Source organism: Amblyomma americanum, chromosome 3, assembly GCF_052857255.1.
Source record: "Amblyomma americanum isolate KBUSLIRL-KWMA chromosome 3, ASM5285725v1, whole genome shotgun sequence".
Taxonomy (NCBI): domain Eukaryota; kingdom Metazoa; phylum Arthropoda; class Arachnida; order Ixodida; family Ixodidae; genus Amblyomma; species Amblyomma americanum.
Genome location: NC_135499.1, coordinates 66,858,512 through 66,879,455, shown reverse-complemented (window position 1 = coordinate 66,879,455; position 20,944 = coordinate 66,858,512). Strand labels below are relative to the sequence as shown.

The following is a 20,944-nucleotide window of genomic DNA, read 5'->3' as shown; positions in this document are numbered from 1 at the left end:
CATGTGATATGGTAACGCTTCAGTTAGTAATTGCATGTATACAATGTTCACCTATTTATTTAATTGCTTTTATTTCTGTACCACAACCCATAGGGTTTTATTTGCTTACCGAATTCGGTACACAACTATCCCCGGATGGGTGCCCCTTGTTGTAGCTGCTGAATGGTATTGGGACATTTTTCCTACCTGTTATAGGATAATTTTTGGGGGTGAGGGGGAAAGGGATGGGAGGGCACAACCAATTTTAATGACCGCCATCTTCGCTTCGAGGAAGCGAAACTATGCCTCCATTTCGTCCCCTGACGGCATACATAGTTCCACTTCTATCCTTCATATGGGACCGTGACGTCATCACTGACAAGCGGCAAGTGGTTGTTTCTACAATGATATTGTAGATGGGGCTACAAGTTTCAGTGTGAGGTCTGCTTTTTTCTAGTTGCTTGCACAGATGGCACTGTGATCTCAGGGTGGTAGACGTGCGTTGCGTGCGGATAGAACACTTGATACTTTTCTGTAAATGGCTTCACCCTACAGTAGAAAGCAGCGGGGCTGATTTATCCAAGGCATTGGGGTTTAAGGGCAGTGAAGGGAAAGTAGATTTTAAGCGGGCAGAAGTAACCAAGCGAAGGTTATCTGATTGGTGGCTAAAATCAAGACATGAGTAAAATTTCACAAGTCATGGTGTCACAAAATTTGGCTCATATTCGAAAAAATGGGGCTGCGCGTAAGCAATCGCGGCCGCGCGCAGTAAAATAAAAGAAAAAAAACAGCCGAGAATGAACCCCGGAGAGCGTGTAGCTTTGCGTGTGCACTGCCCTGTCCGTTTTGCTCGCCGGCGCGGCGCCAACGGAGACATGGCCGGGCGCGCCGTCGATTGTTCCAGAAGGTCCGAGTAGTTTCTACTCATTCTCGACGGAGAGGGTGGAGCCTCTACCATGCAAAGTAGTGCCCTCTCCCTTTTCCCCTCGCGTCGCCGACGGCGCAAGACGAGAGAGCCCTCGATGCTTCTAGAACCCGGTCTCCGAGCTTGACCAATGGGTCGCGCGCCCTGTGCGAGGAGGAGCTTGTGCAGTTGATACTGCGTGTATGTGCGCGCCTACTTTGGGGCAGAGAACGAACAGACGCGGACCGCGCCTATGACTGAGGGCTTTAACCGCTGTCTGTCAGCCCGAGCCGCCGTTTAAGCCCTGAGAAGCGCGCCCGCTCGACTCCCGGGAGAACACCACTCGACCAGCCACGGACCAGCGAGGCAACGTGCGCCAACCTGCGGGGCGGCCCCGTCGTGCTCTTCAGGTCGTCGGACTGTCGCAGTGCCCGGTCAACAAATTGTGTTTTGTTTGTCTCTCTTTGTGCTAGTGCACTTTAGGTGCAAAGATTCTGTTGAATTGTAATCTCTGTCGATTGTTCCTTTCCACGAGTTGCATTGTATTTGTAAATCACTTTGTATCTGCTCGTACGAGTGATTGTGAAATCCTCTGTATCGTCTCTTTGCTGTATAAATATTGTTCTATTTTGTGAACCTTTGGCTCTGACCCATTCTCTGGCTTGCGACGGCGAAATCCGGGCACCAAACGACCAACTCCCTTGTCACTTGGTGGCTAGTCTTCGGCTGAGCTTGCCACGCTGAGTCGAGGGCATCTCCTTTGTGAGTGAGACCGCTACCCCCACACGCTGTCTGGGAGTGCACGCAAATGTGCGCGAAGTGGTGACACATGGCTAGGTGGCTTGAACCACCGCCCGATTTAAAGGGTTTAGCCTTATCCATTCATCCATCCGTCCGTCCGTCTGTACACCCGTCCGTCCATCCATCCATCCATCCATCCATCCATCCATCCATCCATCCATCCATCCATCCATCCATCCATCCATCCATCCATCCATCCATCCGTCCGTCCGTCCGTCCGTCCGTCCGTCCGTCCGTCCGTCCGTCCGTCCGTCCGTCCATCCATCCATCCATCCATCCATCCACCCTTCAAACAATCCATCCATCCATCCATCCATCCATCCATCCATCCATCCATCCATCCATCCATCCATCCATCCATCCATCCATCCATCCATCCATCCATCCATCCATCCATCCATCCATCCATCCATCCACCCACCCACCCACCTGTTGCTCCGGCTCCCGCTGCGTGGAGTATTCAACTTTTGTATCCATCCATCCATCCATCCATCCATCCATCCATCCATCCATCCATCCATCCATCCATCCATCCATCCATCCATCCATCCATCCATCCATCCATCCATCCATCCATCCATCCATCCATCCATCCATCCATCCATCCATCCATCCATCCACCTGTTGCTCCGGCTCCCGCTGCGTGGAGTATTCCACTTTTGTCCCCGATAGTACATACGATGCAGCACCTAAGCCGGGTGTAACTTCATCTGCGGGGAACACGGCCAAAAAAGCCGGTACGGCATTACCGAGACTGCTGCTCCTGCTTCCAGTTCCATTATTTTAAGCGGCACTCCCTCAACACACGTTGTAAAGCATGTCGGCTCTTGACGTGGTTTCTTGAGCGTTGTCTGAAACAGTGGCTCGACGTCTGCCTCGGTCTCGAACACGCCAAAGTTTTGCATCCGGGCAACTTTGAGCCGTGAGTCTTGTCCGTTCGCTTTTGGAAGGTGCGAACTAGACGTCGGCTGGGAGCGGAGCGCTTTCTTAGTATGCCACTCTCGGTGGCATCGAAAAGACGTAGTTTTTCGGAATCGGCAATCACGGTTGCGATGACGCAAGCCACATCGCATGCTCGGCGAACCGTCCTGTGGCCGGCCTCCCTCTACAGAAAACTTCTGAAGGTCCTCCTGGGTTGCCCTGCTAGGCCGCCCCTCTGTTACATCATTGGAAGCCACCTCTACTGATAATGCGATCCCAACCGCCTTTTTGAAAGTCAGAGACGCATCCTCAGCAAAAAGTCTCTTTTGGATGTCAGCCCGTACCAAACCACGTACAATCTGTCTCTCAGAGTTTCTTCTAAGTTCTTTCCGAAGTTCCATGTTTGTGCGGATTGCTTGATGCCCGCCACGAACTCCACAATGCTCTCTGTTTCTTGTTGCATTTTTCGGTGGAACTGTGCTCTTTCTGCAAAATAACTGACGACTTGGACGAAATATGCTCTTGTAATGCTTTCTGTAGTTCTAGCAAAGACTGACTGGCTGGTGTGTTCGGGGCGGTCAAACTCCTCAATAAGGTATATTTCTTCGGACCCATGATAGTCAGGAAGGCGTCTGCATTGTTGGCGTCTGGAATCTTATTCACTCGCAGGAATGCGTTAATCCTCTCTTCGCATGTTTCCCAATCTGACAGATTCATCAAAAGGTTCCACTCGGCCAATCGTCTCGTCTAGGAGGCACCATGGATCGGACTCCTCGCATTGAACGAGGTCTCCTCCCTCATCCTTGGGAGGCGCCGGACACCCCAGTTTTCCTGAAGCCCTGCGAGCGACCCTGCTCTGCCAGTACGTTTTCAGATCGTCCGAAACGAACAAGAAAACTTATACGCCCAGCAAAAAACTTCCTAAATAGAGTGCTGGCCCACGGGCCTATACATGGGTCCAGAGCTGAGTAACCTACTTCTTCGCTATAGCTTCAGCCGTCGCGGTGGCTATAATAAGTGATTATGGGGCTCGGCTGCTGCGGTCGAATTTCGATGCAGGCGAAATGCTAGAGGCCCGAGTATTGTGCGATGTCAGTGCACGTTAAAGAACCTCGGGTGGTCAAAATTATCTGGAGCCCTCCACTACGGCGTCCCTCATAGCCTGAGTCGCTTTGGGACGTTGAGCCCCCCATAAAACCAAACGAAACCTTCGCTATATAGCTTCAACGAACTAAAAACTACTTCCCTAATCTAATTCTCCAGTCCTACCTCTTGTCTAAGTCTGCCGCCGCTCGCTACTCCGTAACACACAACTATAAAAGTAGCTGTGGTTTAACTCTTTTAAACCTAGTGAGAATGAAAGCATTGGCTGTTAGCAGTTTCTGCCAATGCCTTCCTCCGTCGCCTTTCCCCGGCTTAACCGCTGCTTAGCGAGTCGTTGCTCACGTTCTTCCTCTGTTTCGGCCGCTTCTTTGGCGCGACTAGCTTTTCGCTTTCTCTTCAGTGCTGCAGCCCGTCGAGCCACATCTGCAGGGGGCTCCGACTCGGCCTGCTACGGTTCTCGCAGGCGTTACGACCACATTGCCCGCCGCTCTGTCCTCCATGGCGAGACTGATCGTGCACAGCTGCTTCACCACCTTATTTGGCGAACTGCAAGTCACGCCGTTAGCCGTGCGACCACAGCTGGCGGTGCGGTGTTGAGCGCTCCGCACAGCGACGGCGGCAGCGCAGCGGATACAGCTGCAGCTCATCCCGTGTTATGACGTCCGGCCACACCTCCGGCGCTCCTCCGGTTGAAGGCCACGCGGCGGCAGTCGATGACCTGGCGAAACATGTCGTAGTGGAGCTCTCGCTCCAAAAAACAAAGCAAAAAAATTGTGAGGGGCACTTTGTTGACCTAAAGTGCGGTGAGGCGAAAGCCTTTAGCGCGGTGTTGCTGCTTGTGTCGCTGATGAGTGGTGAAGATGTTGATTAAAGATTGCACAATTGTTCGCTTCACGACACTTCGCCGACGTTCATTAGCGCTCGCACGCTTGGTTGCTGGAGACAGAAGAGCGTTTAGGCGGCAACCTTCCAGATCGGCATTCAGGAGGCGTCTTTTTTTTGTTAGTGGAATAATTACTGCCAAAACAAATAGCCAGATAGTAGATAGAATATCGGACCACAAAGCTGTACTGCTCACTACTGCAGACGCCGCTTTAGATAGGAAAGAACATTCATCCTATCTAAACTTTTCTCGAGCTTTTCTCGAGATACATTATAAGTATCTCGGACTCTTGATCACTAATGACTTCACTTGAACTAAGCACAATGACTACATAGTGGCTAATGTTAAGCGCGAGTTGTTCTTTCTGAGGAGAGCTTTGAGACTTCCTAATCCTTCTGCCCGACTGCTCGCAAACAAAAACATAATTCTGCCGATACTAGACTATGCATGCGTTATTTGGGACACTTTTACTAAAACTTACACTAATAAGATAGAAATGGCGCCAAGAAAAGTAGCTCGCTTTATTTAAAATAGGTTTGGACGTATGTAAGTGGCAGAACTGTTAACCTAACTGGACTTGCCCCCACTAACGCAATGAAACCATGTGTTACGACTAAAATTCGTCTTTGAATTTATAAATCGCCACTATAAGGCAGATCTCACGAGAATAATTTCTTTTTCATGTGGTTACGCCACTAGCCAAAGATATAGCCGCACAGCAACGCCATTTACCACGCGTAGTAACCATTTAAAGTATTCTTTCTTTCCACGAACAGTAATTGAAGGAAACCCCTTAACAATAACCACGTTTCGAAATCATAGCTATGTCGACATTCCTTTTCAGTATTGTTTAAAATCAGTTGTGTATGCTTATTTTCCAAAATTTTCAAGCTACGTTATTCTGCTTTGTTCTTGTGTTCATTGCCTGTGTTATTACGTTGTGTTTACTTATCTGTATCCCACCGTGCTAAAATCCCGCGTGGGGATTGCAGTATAAGCAAGATAAATATAGTAAACAGTGAAACGTTATAAGTGCAGGGCACATTTATGCATGCAGTGCGTGCCAGAAGTAAAGCCGGAGTGATAGTTTAGGGCCGAACTCGTAACTGTCACGATTTTGTCTCGCGTATTAGCTCAAACAGCTCACACGCACGTACCCGCACAAACACAACAGCATAAGCATCTAGCCTCTCGTTCAACAGAGCATTGAGGGCTTGTCTTGTATGTTTATTACTCAGTAATATAGCCAGAAGTTGCAGACAGGAAAATATAACTCGAATTTTAAAATGACTGTTAGTGAGGGTGAGGGGGGCCTACGATGTGAGGGTGAGGGCGACGGAGGGCCAGCAAATTTTTCGAAGTGAGAGTGAGGGCGAGGAAGGGCCGGAGATCTTTTGAAAATGAGGGCGAGGGTGAGGGAGGGCCACGGATTCAAAAGTGAGGGTGAGTGAGGAAAAGTAAAAATGAGGGCATTTGCCCACCTCTGGGGACGACACGTCGCCCGCTCCCCTTTCTTGCTTCCCTGTTCATCGTGCTACTGCCGCTGCTGGAAGCTCGAGACGGTTCCAGGAACAGACCGGGAAAAGTTCCGAGAAAAAGGAAGGTTCTGAGCATTTTCATTGGGATATGCGTCGACGACTCTGCCCAAGGGCCGCGGCGACGAAACCAGCTGCTTGGCGGTGTTACGTTTGGAGACGCCAACATGCCAAGAATATTCAAGCCAATGGGAATCATAAATCTACCGAGGCTTCAAAGGGCCGCCGATGTGGTTGCAGCGCTACGAGTGCAGGTGGTGGCGTCTACAAGGGTCCTTCCCCCCCCTGCTGTTTACAGGGTGAAACGGCTCTCCGCTGTGTGAGAACGGCTTTGGTGAACCTGTCTTTTGTTCTCAACGCCGGACCCACCCGGGACATGTTTCTCCCGGAGGGGACGACGGGGGAGCCGGCGAGCGGCGGAACTGCAAATGAGCCGTGACAAATGCGGCCGGGTTTGACTAAGCCAACGTCTCCGGAATCCTCGTGCTTCGAAAACAACTTCGTCTTAGACTGTGCTTTCCCACGCTCTACGTGAAAGCTTCTGCGAACTGCGGTGGGATCCTTTCGCTCCCACGCTACCGTTGTGAAGTGCAGGTGACTGACCTTCGACGCGGCCATGGGACCCCCTTCGGGCTATTCATCACTGAAGCCTGGACAGCGCGGACCCTAATCTGCCAGAAGTGGCAAGAGTGTGTGGCTGGGGGCGGACCCGGAAGACTGGACACGTGATCTACATCACATTGATTCGACGCATTTTTAATGAACTAGATTCCCCAACTAGGGACCTGGGGACAGCGGACCCTATTTAAGCACCGATCTGGCGTGTGATCAGCCAGCTCCCGATTCACTCTTTCGAACTTTGTATAAATGTAAATAAACCCTTCGGTCTCTTCTTCACCTCGAAGACCCTCTCATCTCTTCGTCAACCCCACTACAGCAGTCTCCCGATCCGGAACCCGGGGACACCGACCTTGGCTAGAGACGGCACAGGCGAACCAAGGGCCCGCATCTAACAACTGGTGGCAGCGGTGGGATCGAAGAGCAATCCCCCAACACCAGTGGCCTGCTACGGGACAGAAGCCCCACTCCTAACAACTGGTTGGCAGCGGTTGGATCGACCATGCGGCGTGGTGTTGCTTCCGTGGGTGAGTGCTTGAACTTTGCTTGAGATTCGCCATGGGCTTCAATTGTTTGGGTTAATACATTGAACTGCTGGGAATCGAGGGAAGTTGATCAGTGAGTCTGATTGCGTGTAGCTCACGTCAACAGTTGTTCAGCAAAGTCAAGGCTCAGAGCAGCAAACACGGATCTAATGAAGTTGCTAAGGTCAGATTTGCTGTCATTGTGTGAAGAGTTGGGTGTAGAGGTAGAGGAGATGAAAAAGTCACACATTTGCACATTGCTCTTGGAAACCGCCAATGAAGAAACAGTTAGTGATACGTGGGAGCTCCTCAAAGCTGAGCGAAAGAAAAAGGAAGATGAGCGAAAGAAAGAGGAAACTGAGCGAAAGAAAGAGGAAAATGAGCGCCAACGGCTAGCGGCCGAGCGAGAGGAACGGGAGCTCAGAAGGTTGCAGCTTGCGAATGACCAAAAGAAACTGGAATGTGAGAGTTCGAGAGGCATGACTCCAGAGAGAGTGAGTCAGGCCGAATCGTTTCCTATGGACAGATTGATGCAGCCGTATAAGATTGGCGAGGATCTTGGTTATTACCTCGTGAATTTCGAGAGGACGTGTGAGAAACGGGGTTACGCTAAGGAGACCTGGCCACAAAAGCTACTAATGGTGTTACCCTGTGAGGCGGCCACTATAGTCACGAGGCTTGACGCGAAAGATGCCGATGACTACGAGAAGGTGAAAGCGAGTTTGCTAAGAAAGTACCGACTTTCGGCGGAAGAATTCCGACAGCGGTTCAGAGGTGCCAGCAAGAGAAGCAGCGAGAGCTATGCAGAATTCGCATTCAGTTTGAAGGCCAACCTTACAGAGTGGTTGAAGGGCGCGGAGGCATATGACACCAAAGATAAGGTTGTCGAATGTGTAGACCTCGAGCAGTTCTATAACAGTATCCCTGAGGCCGTTAAGTTATGGGTGCAAGACAGAGAAAATGTGAGCACAGTGGAGAAAGCTGCAGAACTAGCGGACGAATATGCAACACGGAGAAAGCTGAGTTCCGAGTCAAGCGAGTCTGAAAAGAAAGCGTTCGGTTTAAGGAAGCGTTTCATTCCCAAAAATCGATCGCAATTTAGGAATCGCGAGACAGTTGAGGGCACTAAACAGGCCCGAGAAAAAACTGAGGATCGTGCCAAGCAGGCCGAAGCTCAGAAAGCATTGACGAAGGAGTTCGAGGCCAGGAAGCCGTTCCGTTGTTTCAACTGTCAGGAAACTGGACATATTGCAGCAAGGTGTACAAAGACGCGATTAGCTTTCTCATATGCCAACGACAGTGATGAGAATTTGGAACTTCTGCGTCCATATATTCACGAACTCCAAGTAAATGGAAAATTGTGCAGGGTCCTTCGGGACAGCGGGGCAACAATGGACATTGTTAACCCCTCATATGTCAAGGAGGAAGACTTTACTGGGGAAGTAGCATGGATAAGACAGGTACTAGAAAATCAGAGTGTGTGCCTGCCTATGGCAAGGGTGGCGATTTCCGGCCCGTTCGGCGAGCTAGTGACAGAAGCCACCGTCTCGTCGGCTGTTTCATTGCAGTACCCGTATCTATTCTCCAATAAGTCAAATCAGCTGCTTTGCGATCGAGGTCAGAAGCTGGCTGAGGGGACAGTGAAAGCCCTGACTAGGTCCAAATCACGCGAGCTTGCTTCCAAGCTTAGGTACAGCCAGGAATCAGCGGCAACTGGTGAGAGGGAGGGAATTCCCGAGATTGCGGAACCAAGCAAAGAAAATGCAGCTCGAGCACTTGAACAGCAGCAGGAACCTGTTACCGAAGGTAGCCCAATCGATGCCAGCCTACAAGAAGCGTGCAGCCCAGACTCCATGTTATTACCCACCTCCCTGTGCATGGATCTCTTGTTGCGCGTTGACAGAGACTCCTTAATCACAGAACAGGAAAGAGACCCTAGCTTGTCAAAGTTACACTTCATAGCCAAGGAGGGTATTGCTAGGCGTAACGTGACATTGCACCACAAAGGCGGATTGCTGTATCGCCATTACAGGGACAAAAAGGGGAAGACGCTTGATCAGCTGGTCGTGCCTGAAAAGTACCGCTCTGACCTTTTAGGCCTCTGTCACGGAAACAGTTGGTCAGGGCACTTAGGTGTGAACAAAACGAAGGAAAGGCTGCTTGGGGAATACTACTGGCCGGGATGTTTCCGAGATGCTGAACGCCACGTGCAGTCATGCGACGCGTGTCAGCGCACCGGAAAACCAGGAGAAAGATGGAAGGCCCCGCTAAAGCTGGTGCCGCTTATCTCGGAGCCTTTTCGACGTCTGGTCATTGACACCGTCGGGCCACTACCCAGAACTAAGTCAGGCTATAAGTACGTGCTCACTATGATATGCCCTGCTACCAAGTTCCCGGAGGCGGTGCCGCTAAATGAGCTTAGCTCGGCAGAGATAGTGGACGGTCTCCTGTCCGTTTTCGCTCGAATTGGCTTTCCGGCAGAAATTCAGGCTGATCAGGGGACAGTTTTCACGAGCGCACTCACAACCACGTTCTTACAGAGGTGTGGGGTGAGGTTGATTCATAGCTCCGTTTACCACCCTCAATCGAACAGCGTTGAGAAGTGGCACTCAGTGCTCAAAAGAGTGCTACGTGCTTCCTGCTATGAGCACAAAGACGATTGGGAAAGTTGCCTCCCGGCAACGCTGTTCGCCCTGAGAACAGTACCGCACGAAGCGACGGGCTTCACTCCTGCAGAACTAGTGTACGGAAGGGCTCTTCGTTCCCCACTTAGGATGCTTAGAGAAATGTGGGAGGGTACAGGAGAGATTCAGTCAGTAGTGGATAGGATAGGAAAACTTTTAATATCCAACAGAAAGAGGGTAGCCAGAGGGCTACCCGCCTAGACGACGGCCGAAAGGTCTTCACTCTCGGCGGCGGCTTCGGCCATTCGGACGAGTTGTAACTGAGTCGCCGGGTCGGAGCTCAGTAGTAAGGTCTCCCATTGATCTTTTGTGTTAATACCTCGTCCCTCCCGGGGAGCATGAGGACATTCCCATAGTATGTGGTCCAAGGTGGCCCTAAGTTCGCAGTTCGCGCATTTTTCTGAAAATTGCCCTGGGTACATAAGACTCCAGAGGGCCGGGTTTGGAAATGTGCAAGTTTGCAACCGGCGCCAGTTGATGGCTTGGTATCTGGACAAGGATCTATCCGCTGGAGGAAGTCTAGCTCGTTGCAAACGATAGTGTTGTGTAATTTCTCTGTAGGTCACCATGCGATCCCTGTCTGTAAAGACCACCTCGCTCGGGTCCGCCCGGAAAGAAAAGCCTCGGGCGAACTCGTGGGCCGTCTCATTACCAGGCAGGGATGCATGTGCTGGTGTCCAGACTAGCGTAATTTTCCGGTCTATTACATGACGGCTTAGAATTGTATTCGTTAGAGGGGAGACCCGGCCCCTGCTGAAATTTAGTATGGCAACTTTGGAGTCACTGATGATGTATCTCGCTTTTGTGCCTACACAAGCCAGTGCTATGGCAGCTTCCTCTGCAGTCTCTGGGTTACCCGAGAGTATGGAGGCACTGATTTTGAGGAGTTGTTTATTATTGACGACCGCGACGGTCATCGTGTTCTTACCATACTCAGCGGCATCCACGTAGACCACGTCCTCGTCTTTGTAGGAGCGGAAGCGTTTCTCTAGCGCCTCTGCCCGCTTGGCCCGGCGCACTGAGTGATGAATAGGTTGCATATTCCTGGGTAATGGGGGTACAACTATATTGTCTCGAATTTTTCCGAGCATGTCAACTTTGGCGGTTGTTCTGTTATCTCGGCTAAGATTGAGTTTTTCTAGAATGGCCCTGCCGGTTGTGGTCCTGGCTAAGCGTTCGATTTGGGACGTTCTCACTGCTTCCGTAATTTCTTCCAGGGTATTATGCATTCCCATCTCTAGGAGGCGGTGAGTGGATGTACGGATGGGCAATCCTAGAGCTTGTTTCGTGCATCGCCTGATAATTCCATTTATCTTTTCCTTTTCTGAAACTTTAAGATCAAGGAAGGGGGCAGCATACGAGATACGGTTTACTACGAACGCCTGTACCAGCCGTAGGAGATTCTGCTCTTTCATGCCGTGTCTTCTGTTGGCAATCCGCTGTATGAGCCGCATAGTTTGTTGCGCGCAGTTTTCCATCTTAGTTATTGCATCACCGTTATACCCGTTGCTTTGTATAATCATTCCTATAATTCTGATTTTTTTCAACATGAGGAATCTCCGCCCCTTGAGTTTGTAATTTGATGTTAGGGATGGTTCTAGTTTGTCTTTGATGCACAGGTCTATAAAAAAGAAGTTCAGACTTCTGCGGCGAGCATTGCAAGCCCCTACGGCTGACATAGTTTTCGACCTCATTTATGGCCTTCTGTAGCGTACTTTCGATGTGCGCGTCGTGGCCACGGGTCATCCACATGGTGATATCGTCCGCATACATGCAGAAATTCAAGCCATCTATCCCCTGCAGTCTCGTCGGGAGCCGTATCATGGCCACGTTGAAGAGAATAGGGGGAAGTACCGAACCCTGAGGGGTGCCTATGCTGCCCAAGTGTATGTCTTGGGACTGACTTTCACCAAAGTGGATGCGCGCTATCCTATCCGAAAGGAAATTGGCAATGTAGTTGTATGTGCGCTCCCCGACGTTTAAAAGAGCCAGGTTTTCTAGTATCGCCTCGTGTTTTACATTATCGAAAGCTTTAGTGAGATCAAGTCCCACTATTACTTTCGCATCCAGCGACTTAGTGTCTAATATGTCATGTGTGAGCTGTATCATGACATCTTGCGTGGACAAATGCGATCTAAAACCTATCATCGAATGGGGGTATAAGTCGTTGTCTTCCATGAAATTGTTTAGTCGCGTTTGTATGACATGTTCCATCAGTTTTCCAACGCAAGAGGTGAGGGATATAGGCCTTAGATTTTCTAGATTGAGCGGTTTCCCTGGCTTAGGTATGAAAATTACCTTAGCGGTTTTCCATTGTTGGGGAATCTCACCCTTCTCCCAGCATTCTTGCATGAAATTGGTCAGCGCCGTTATAGATTTGTCATCTAGGTTTCTAAGCATTTTGTTGATTACACCATCGGGTCCGGGGGCTGATTTGGTTTTCAGTTTTAGTATTTCTGCTCGAACCTCGAATTCGTGAATAGGGGCGTCTAGTTCGCTGTTGGATTTGCCCTCATAGCGCGGTAAGATAGTTTTGGTGGCGGAGCCTGTATATCGACAACGAATTGCATCGAGGAGTTCCTGCTCCGAACCTTCAAATTTATAACCTAATTTCTGTAAATTTTGTCGCTGTGTTAATTTGCTACCTTCTGAATCGAGGAGGTGCCGAAGGAGGTTCCATGTTTTGGCGAGGCCGATATTGCCCTCAAGCTGGTCGCACATTGTTTCCCAGTTCTGATCGCAGAGTCTAAGTGCATATGCCTCAATCGCTTTGTTGTGGCGCGCTAGGCGTCTTCTGAGATTGCGATTCCACTTTTGTCTCTTTAATCGCTTTTCCATACTAGCTTTGGCCTCCCACATATGAAGAAGGCGGCTGTCTAGTACTTCAAGTTCCGCGTTGTCGCCGAGCGTTTTAGTCGCATTCTTGGCATCCCTGCGGAGTTCCTCCGCCCATTGTTCTATGTTTGTGACGCGGAAAGCGACCCATTCGATAATATGCGGGGAGCGCGTTTGGCGCTTGGCAGGGCCAACGTCAGTTTCCGTGACAAGTATGTAATGGTCACTGCCTAGGTTTAGCAAGGAGTTGGACCAATTAGCTGTACCCGCATTCTTCACCAGGGTGAGGTCTGGGGACGTGTCAGCGCACACGCTGTTACCCATTCTTGTGGGGGTAAGAGGATCCGTGAGCAGGGTGAAGCCCATTTGCTGTATGTCTAGCCATAGCTCTCTCCCCTTCGTACAGGGCCGCGGGTAGCCCCACGCAGGGTGGTGGGCATTGAAGTCACCTAGAATAACCAGTGCGTGCTTGTTGCCGATACGCATCACTTTCCTGAAGAGGGAGTCGAATTTAACTTTCTTTTGACTTGGAGTGCTATAAATATTCAGAATGAAAAGACTGCGTTGAGTTTTTGTGGCCGGAATAAGTCCGACGAGGACGTGCTCTATGTGGCGGATGCCCGTGTCATGTTCAATGGCCGTAATGTTCCTTCTAACGAATGTGGTAACATTAGGTTTGTCGCCTATGGCGTTAAAAGCTTGATAACCAATTAATTTTGACGCGCCTCCAGTCTCCTGGAGGGCGATAACCTCTGGGTGGACCTTCAGAGACGCAAGGAGCTGCTGGAGGATCGGCCTTTTCCGCCGATACCCCCGGCAGTTCCATTGCCACAGCAAGTAGTTGTTATTCTTTGTGTATATGGCCATGTTGAATTTGCTGAATGGTATGTTCCACAGTTTGCTGCCATATATTGATGGCTAAGAGCTCATTCCTGTGTCCTTGTGTTACGTCTGTGAGTCCCTGTATTGCGGAGAGAATCGACTGAATTTGGTTTTGCATGTTAGTTTCAAATGCCTGAAATTGCGCTTGTATTTTGGTATCCAGGGCCTGAATCTGGGTTTGAATGTTGGTCTCCAGTTTATGGCAGACTTCCTGCAGCGTAAGTTCGGGTTGTGCGCCCTCTAACGATTTTCTCTTGCTGGGTGATGGTAGGGATTTCTCCACCACCATCGTACTCTCCTGGGTATTATGTGGAGGTTTTTCGGCTTCCTGTCGTTTCTTATCTATCTGGATCTTAAGCGGCAGCTGCTTCCTAAGTTCCGCGTTTTCATTTTGAAGGGCCGTAACCGCCCCGGTTAATTTTTCCACCATGCGTTTAAGTTGTAAGATGTCCTCAGACCCACCGGGTGGATGAGTATGGGAGTATGTGTATGAGTATGTGTATGAGTAGTGGAGTATGTGTTGCAGTTACTAAACCGCCTGAGTGCCACACGAGAACTATTGGATCGAAATCTCAAAACGGCTCAGGACACGGCGAAGAAGTACTACGACAAGAATGCTAGACTGAGAACCTTCAAGGCGGGGGATCGTGTGCTTATTCTCAGGTCCGCACGCAAAAATAAAATGGAAGTTCACTGGGACGGGCCAGTGGAAGTTTTGGATCAGATTTCAGAAACCAACTACACTTTGAAAATGCCAGGGAGAGGACAGCAGATAAAGATCTATCACTGTAATTTAATGAAGCCCTATGTAGAAAGGAGCGGGGTTGTAAACATGGCCGTAAATATCCCCGAAGAGCTACAAACCGAAAACCCTGAGTGGAAAGGCAGCATGAAAGAAAATGCTACCAACAGCATAGAGGAAATCATGTCCCGATCCGCGAGCACCATGGATCTAGAACCAAAGCAACTCCAAGAATTGAGGCAACTGCTGTGCGAATTCCGGGAGAGTTTTAGCGACCGGCCGGGGAAGACAAATCTCATCACGCATGAGATAGAGCTAACTTCGACCGATCCAGTAAGATCGAAAGCCTACAGAGTTTCTCCAAGGCAGAAAGAAATAATTGAGGCGGAGATAAAGCACATGCTGGAACTTGGCGTGATAGAGCCAGCAGAGAGCGACTACACCTCCCTGCTGATACTCGTGGAGGCACCAGGCAAAGATCCGCGACCATGCGTGGACTACAGGAAGCTGAATACCATAACAAAGGACCAGCTGTACCCAATACCGAACATCGAAGAAAGGATCGAGACAGTTAGCGCGGCACAGTACATCTCCACCCTTGACCTAGTGAGAGGGTACTGGCAAGTCCCCCTCTCGGAAAGCGCGAGTCGGTATGCAGCATTTATTTCTCCTATGGGGGTATTCCGACCTTTGGTGCTCAGTTTTGGGCTAAAGAATGCACCTTTTAGCTTTTCAAAGCTAATGGACATCATCCTCAAGGACATGCACGATTTCGCGCTGCCTTACCTTGACGATGTGGCCATTTTTTCTAACTCTTGGGAAGACCATGTTTCCCATCTCAGGAGGGTACTGACGAGTTTGAGGGACGCTGGGCTAACCATTAAAGCCGAAAAATGTAGTTTTGGCTGCTCACATGTCACCTATCTTGGTCATGTTGTCGGTAGAGGGACGAGGAGACCGTCAGACCTCAAGATAGCCCCTATCGCTGAATTCCCGCAGCCCCGAACTAAGACGGATGTACGGTCATTTCTCGGTCTTGTGGGGTACTACCAAAGGTACATACCCAACTATTCACAGCTAGCAAGTCCTTTGACCGATGCGCTTCGCAAAGAAAAGCCGAATAGCGTTATCTGGGACGCAGCAAAAGAAATTTCGTTTCAGAGCTTGAAGAGCGTGCTGGTTTCGCGGCCCGTGTTACGTGCGCCGGACTACAGCAAGAAATTCGTGGTCCAGTGTGACGCCAGCGACCGGGGTATGGGGGTCATATTAAGCCAAGTCGGAGACGACAATGAGGAGCACCCTATCCTTTATGCCAGCAGGAAGTTAACCGTAAGGGAAGAAGCCTACAGCGCTTCGGAAAAGGAATGCGCTTGTCTGGTTTGGGCCGCGCAGAAGCTAGCCTGTTATGTTTACGGGGCGAAATTTACTTTCGAGACAGATCATTGTCCGCTTACATGGCTGCGTCAAATGTCGCCCAAGAATGGCCGCTTGCTTCGATGGAGTCTAGCCCTCCAGCAATATAACTTTTCTGTGCGATACAAAAGGGGCAAATGTCATGGAAATGCCGACGGATTGAGCAGGTTATTCCCATAATTGAGGTATCCGTTCGGTGGCAATTCGGTGCCTTTTCGTATTTTTTTAGGTACTAGTTAGCTTTGTTTTGGAGTGGTGTCCTATTATCCTTTTTCTTTTGCTTCCAAATTTGCCACCTCTCTTCAAGCCGTGTTCGGCGAATCGGGCTTTGGCAGCGAATTTGGCAGACATGGAAGCTGTTCTTAGTAGCCGAGATTATTGCTGTCAGCTACAAAATTTGTGCTTACGTTTACATTGACAATGCAGTAGTATTGCATAACAGCCTGGCGGCTCTCGGGTGAATTTCGTGCACTGCCTGGGGAGTGGCGCCATGTTGAGTGGCTGATTTCGACTAATGCCTCCGTTGTCCGAGGTTTAGGACTCTACTCTGTGCTTGCAGACAAGATGAAGAAGGGCCTCCCACGCTACAACTCAAGTCATCTCTCCTCGACCAGGGATTGTGACCACTGGCCGATCGAGATTGTCCTGGCCGCGGAGGAGCTGTTACGTTTGGAGACACCAACATGCCAAGAATATTCAAGCCACTGGGAATCATCAATCTACCGAGGCTTCAAAGGGCCGTTGATGTGGTTGCAGCACTACGAGTGCAGGTGGTGGCGTCTACAAGGGTCCTTCCCCCCCCCCCCCCCCCCCCCTGCTGTTTACAGGGTGAAACGGCTCTCCGCTGTGTGAGAACGGCTTTGGTGAACCTGTCTTTTGTTCTCAACGCCGGACCCACCCGGGACATGTTTCTCCCGGAGGGGACGACGGGGGAGCCGGCGAGCGGCGGAACTGCAAATGAGCCGTGACAAATGCGGCCGGGTTTGACTAAGCCAACGTCTCCGGAATCCTCGTGCTTCGAAAACAACTTCGTCTTAGACTGTGCTTTCCCACGCTCTACGTGAAAGCTTCTGCGAACTGCGGTGGGATCCTTTCGCTCCCACGCTACCGTTGTGAAGTGCAGGTGACTGACCTTCGACGCGGCCATGGGACCCCCTTCGGGCTATTCATCACTGAAGCCTGGACAGCGCGGACCCTAATCTGCCAGAAGTGGCAAGAGTGTGTGGCTGGGGGCGGACCCGGAAGACTGGACACGTGATCTACATCACATTGATTCGACGCATTTTTAATGAACTAGATTCCCCAACTAGGGACCTGGGGACAGCGGACCCTATTTAAGCACCGATCTGGCGTGTGATCAGCCAGCTCCCGATTCACTCTTTCGAACTTTGTATAAATGTAAATAAACCCTTCAGTCTCTTCTTCACCTCGAAGACCCTCTCATCTCTTCGTCAACCCCACTACAGCAGTCTCCCGATCCGGAACCCGGGGACACCGACCTTGGCTAGAGACGGCACAGGCGAACCAGGGGCCCGCATCTAACAGCGGGAAAGGGCGGGAACCGGAGGCGGAAACGCTATAATAGAGCGGCCGTCTGGCTCATCGGGAGGACTTCGCTCATCATTTCTTATCTTGTACAGTCTTTCATTTGCTCCATGACGTAAATAGAAATGTCTTGTTCTATGTAAATAGAAATGTCTCCTCCTCATTTATATTGCGGGGCACCGCTGCGGACCATGGCATGCAACAACGTGCGTGCGACGAGCACTTGACCATGCACATGGAGACAGTGGGCGCGCCGGGAAAGCTTGCATGCCACGCCGACGCAAAGGAAGAGAAAAGGTTTTCTCCTGCGCCAAGGTAGAGGAGAAAGTATGGGGTCTCTTTCAGTAGAGCAGGCCATTACTTTGCGGTGCGCCGCTCATAGAAAACGGACCGGTGGATTTTTTTTTTTGCAATCTGGGACTGACCGCGAGAACTCAAGCGCTGCCCCATCCTCTTTTCCCGGTTTCCCGATGCCAGCGCCGCCAACGGCGTGCGCTACACCGAGGCTCTCAAGCAGTGTGTGCGTGGTTGCTCGACTGTGCGGTCAACCCCGAGGAACTCCCCAGCCAGCTTTGCCTCGAACAGTACCAGATGATGGACATCCAACGCTTCTTCAATCGTCAGCGGGCATGTAACGGAGCTTTATCCAGCCGCCCGGCCAAAGATTCTAGTGTGTCACATGACAACGCTGCAGCATTTGACCAGAATGATGCAAGCATTCATCAGCGGACAGCAGCGGAGGTCGTTCACTCATGGAAGGGACTCAAGCAACAGCGAGCTCCCATGACGTAGTAAGCCGTGATGATTCACTTTCTCCTTGCTTGGAACTAAGTTACGTTAACAACACTGAGAAAGCAACCAACCTGTCTCAAGAATGTGACTTGGGAGAGTTTCTAGACACAGCTGAATTCACAGGAACATTCGCAGGAGCTAAACTTCAGGAACACTGCGCTTCTTCTGCTGGCAATGAGAAGTACACTTCCATCCGCGTTTAGAACATGATCATCACAATCTGTGGCGACATCCTGAGAGAGCAAATAGCCGAAGCTAACACAGCGTTTGCTTTTTCCGTCGTTCCGGACGAAACTGCACATATTGTAGGAACAGAGCAGATGTCTATAGGCATTCGCTTCATTAACAAGGCAGGAACCGAGGTTTGCGTTTGAGAGGAGTTTTTGGGATTTGTAGAGCGGGAGCAACTTAACTCTACGGTCGTCGCTGCTGCTGCGACTTCGAAGTTTTTAACGGATGCCGGGCTGGTAATTTCAAACCTCGACCGTTGTACACGAGTACAATTGATCCTCTACAATGGCTGGAAAAGAAGCTGGAGTGAGCAGAATACAGAAAGAGCTTCCAAAGGCACTATTCTTCCACTGCGCGAGTCACATACTGAATCTCGTGATCAACGATTTGAACGAGGTCTCTGAAATTCGAAACACAATAGGGATCATCAAACATAAACTTCTTCCGTGAGAGCGTGCTCCGAAGGAAATTAGTGCCCAACATTATGATGCTGTGTGAAACAAGATCGTCTGCAAAATACAAGTGAATTACGATCTTCTCTCAGCATTACGTGGCCATAGTCGAAGCACTCGAGAAGCTCGCGTCAATGGAATCAAGCTCGAACGCTGCAACTTGTGGAAATAGGGGGGTCAGCCTTCCGCCCCGCACTGCTACACCGCGGATGCAGCGTTCCCGCTCGCTAACCTCTGCATCCGCGGTGTGGGAGTCTGGGGCGGAAGGCTGACCGCCCTATTTCCACAAACGATATAGGCAGCGAACTCACATCCTATATTGTGGAACAACAAGCTCATCTTTCATCGTTTGCTTGCACATTGTAGCGAAGTCCAGCGCACGACTGGAACCAGTTACGAACGTTCTGCAAAGTGCACCCACGGACTTCTATTCTGTACATCACTGAGTTGCAGAATAGTTTTCGCGGCCATCGGACTAACGGTGAAGAGCAGTTCTCTGATATGAACACAGCAAGTGAAGCAGCCAATCGTTTAAACGTGTTGATATCTGTACCCAGACAAGCCCCTCGTCACATCCACCGAGACAACTAAGGGATTCCTTCGTCGGAGGCATACTATCGCGTGGCAATATACGTGCCCTATACTTGGACTCTCACTGCCTCTTTGGCTCGCAGCTTTTCTGAAAGCAATGCGAAGGGCTTCAGACTTCTCCTGCTGCATCCAGCAAAAGCGAAGTATTTGAGCCATGTTGAGTTTGTTGCCCTCGCTGAAGAACTTCATGGCTTTTACTGTATCGAAAACTTCAAGAAAGAGGGTATCTCGTGGTACGAGATGTGGAGAAGCAAAACTGGGGACTCGTCAGAAATAATTTTCTCTGAACTTCTGTTTCAGGCCAAGGCATTCTTTACCGCTGTTGCACAAGCCACTGAAGTGGCTCTGGCGTTGCCAGTTACTACTTGCACTGTCGAACGCTCCTTCAGTGCAATGAGGAGAGTGAAAACCTAGCTACGCTCAACAATCACAAATGACAGGATGATGTATGATGAGTGTGCATCGAGAGCATGTAATGAAGCGCCCGAGTCATTGCGCAATTTGCCCAGAAAAACCAGAGACGTCTGCAGCTGCTTTGTGTTGTGCGCTGGTCAGGTCACGTTAGTCGAGAACCCGCACGCAGCGAGACTGACCATTCTTCTTCACAAAGTGACAGTAACATTTCTCGTATTGCTTGTTAAGTTGAATTTTTTGTTCATTATTAAAATCCAATGCATCCTCTCCAAGCCTAGCACTAGTTTGCTGTTTCTAATTTTTGTGTCATGTGCGTAGCTTAGACCACAAATTGTGCCTTTTTTGTGCTAACCTGCCGCCTCTCCCATCCCCGGCCATCGAGTGCCCCCCCCTCCTCGCATCCTGCAAAAACTTCTGCGGACGCCCTTGCAGCCGAGCACCATACAGCGACTCGGACGCAAAGGCAGTGTGCGCGCTCAAAACATCCTGCAGCTATATGGCAGCGCGTTTGGCGACCTTTTCGCACGCCCTGAAGGTTGTTCAGCGGGCCGTGGGGAGCCAAAATGCGCGTTTGTCGCAGTGCAGAAATCGGAGCAAGCTGGGTGCTGCCTTGCTGCCCCGAGCAGAGGCGTCCTCACCCTGATCTCATGAGGATTTCACTCGGTGAGGTGAGGGTGAGCGAGGATGGGCACATGAAAATTCATGAGGACGAGGGTGAGGGAGGAAAGACGTGACGAGGTGAGGGTGAGGGAGAGCAAGATGCGCTGTCCAAGGGCGAGGGTGATGGCCTGAACCATACTTCGGGCTAACTTTTTTCTCTCTGCAGTCCGTTATGAATTCCCATTTTAAAGCGCTACTTCTTAGGGCGAAGGTTCCCCGGGGAAGACGTAGTTTCTGCAGGCTGGAGGTACACGAGGCGAACACGAAAAGGGGGAGGCGCACGCATTCTGCGTCGTCGCGATGTGCTAGACCACTGAAAATGGTGTGCCGAAAAAGCGCTCTTCTAGCTCAAAAAGACTATTTTTAAAAATTGTGTCAAATATTAGGTGAAACAACCGGTATATTGCGCTAACAAGGGGCACTGATCGGGCCGT

At 50.4% G+C, this 20,944-nt stretch overlaps 1 protein-coding gene across 1 annotated transcript; it reads left to right on the top strand.

The window, feature by feature from the left end:
- Positions 1-3,364: 3,364 nt before the first annotated feature.
- Positions 3,365-20,173, top strand: LOC144123799 (uncharacterized). Its single transcript, XM_077656547.1, has 3 exons — positions 3,365-3,467; positions 7,384-8,985; positions 20,169-20,173. Exons 1-3 carry the CDS (start codon positions 3,365-3,367, stop codon positions 20,171-20,173), a joined length of 1,710 nt encoding a protein of 569 aa, XP_077512673.1.
- The last annotated feature ends 771 nt before the right edge of the window (positions 20,174-20,944 follow it).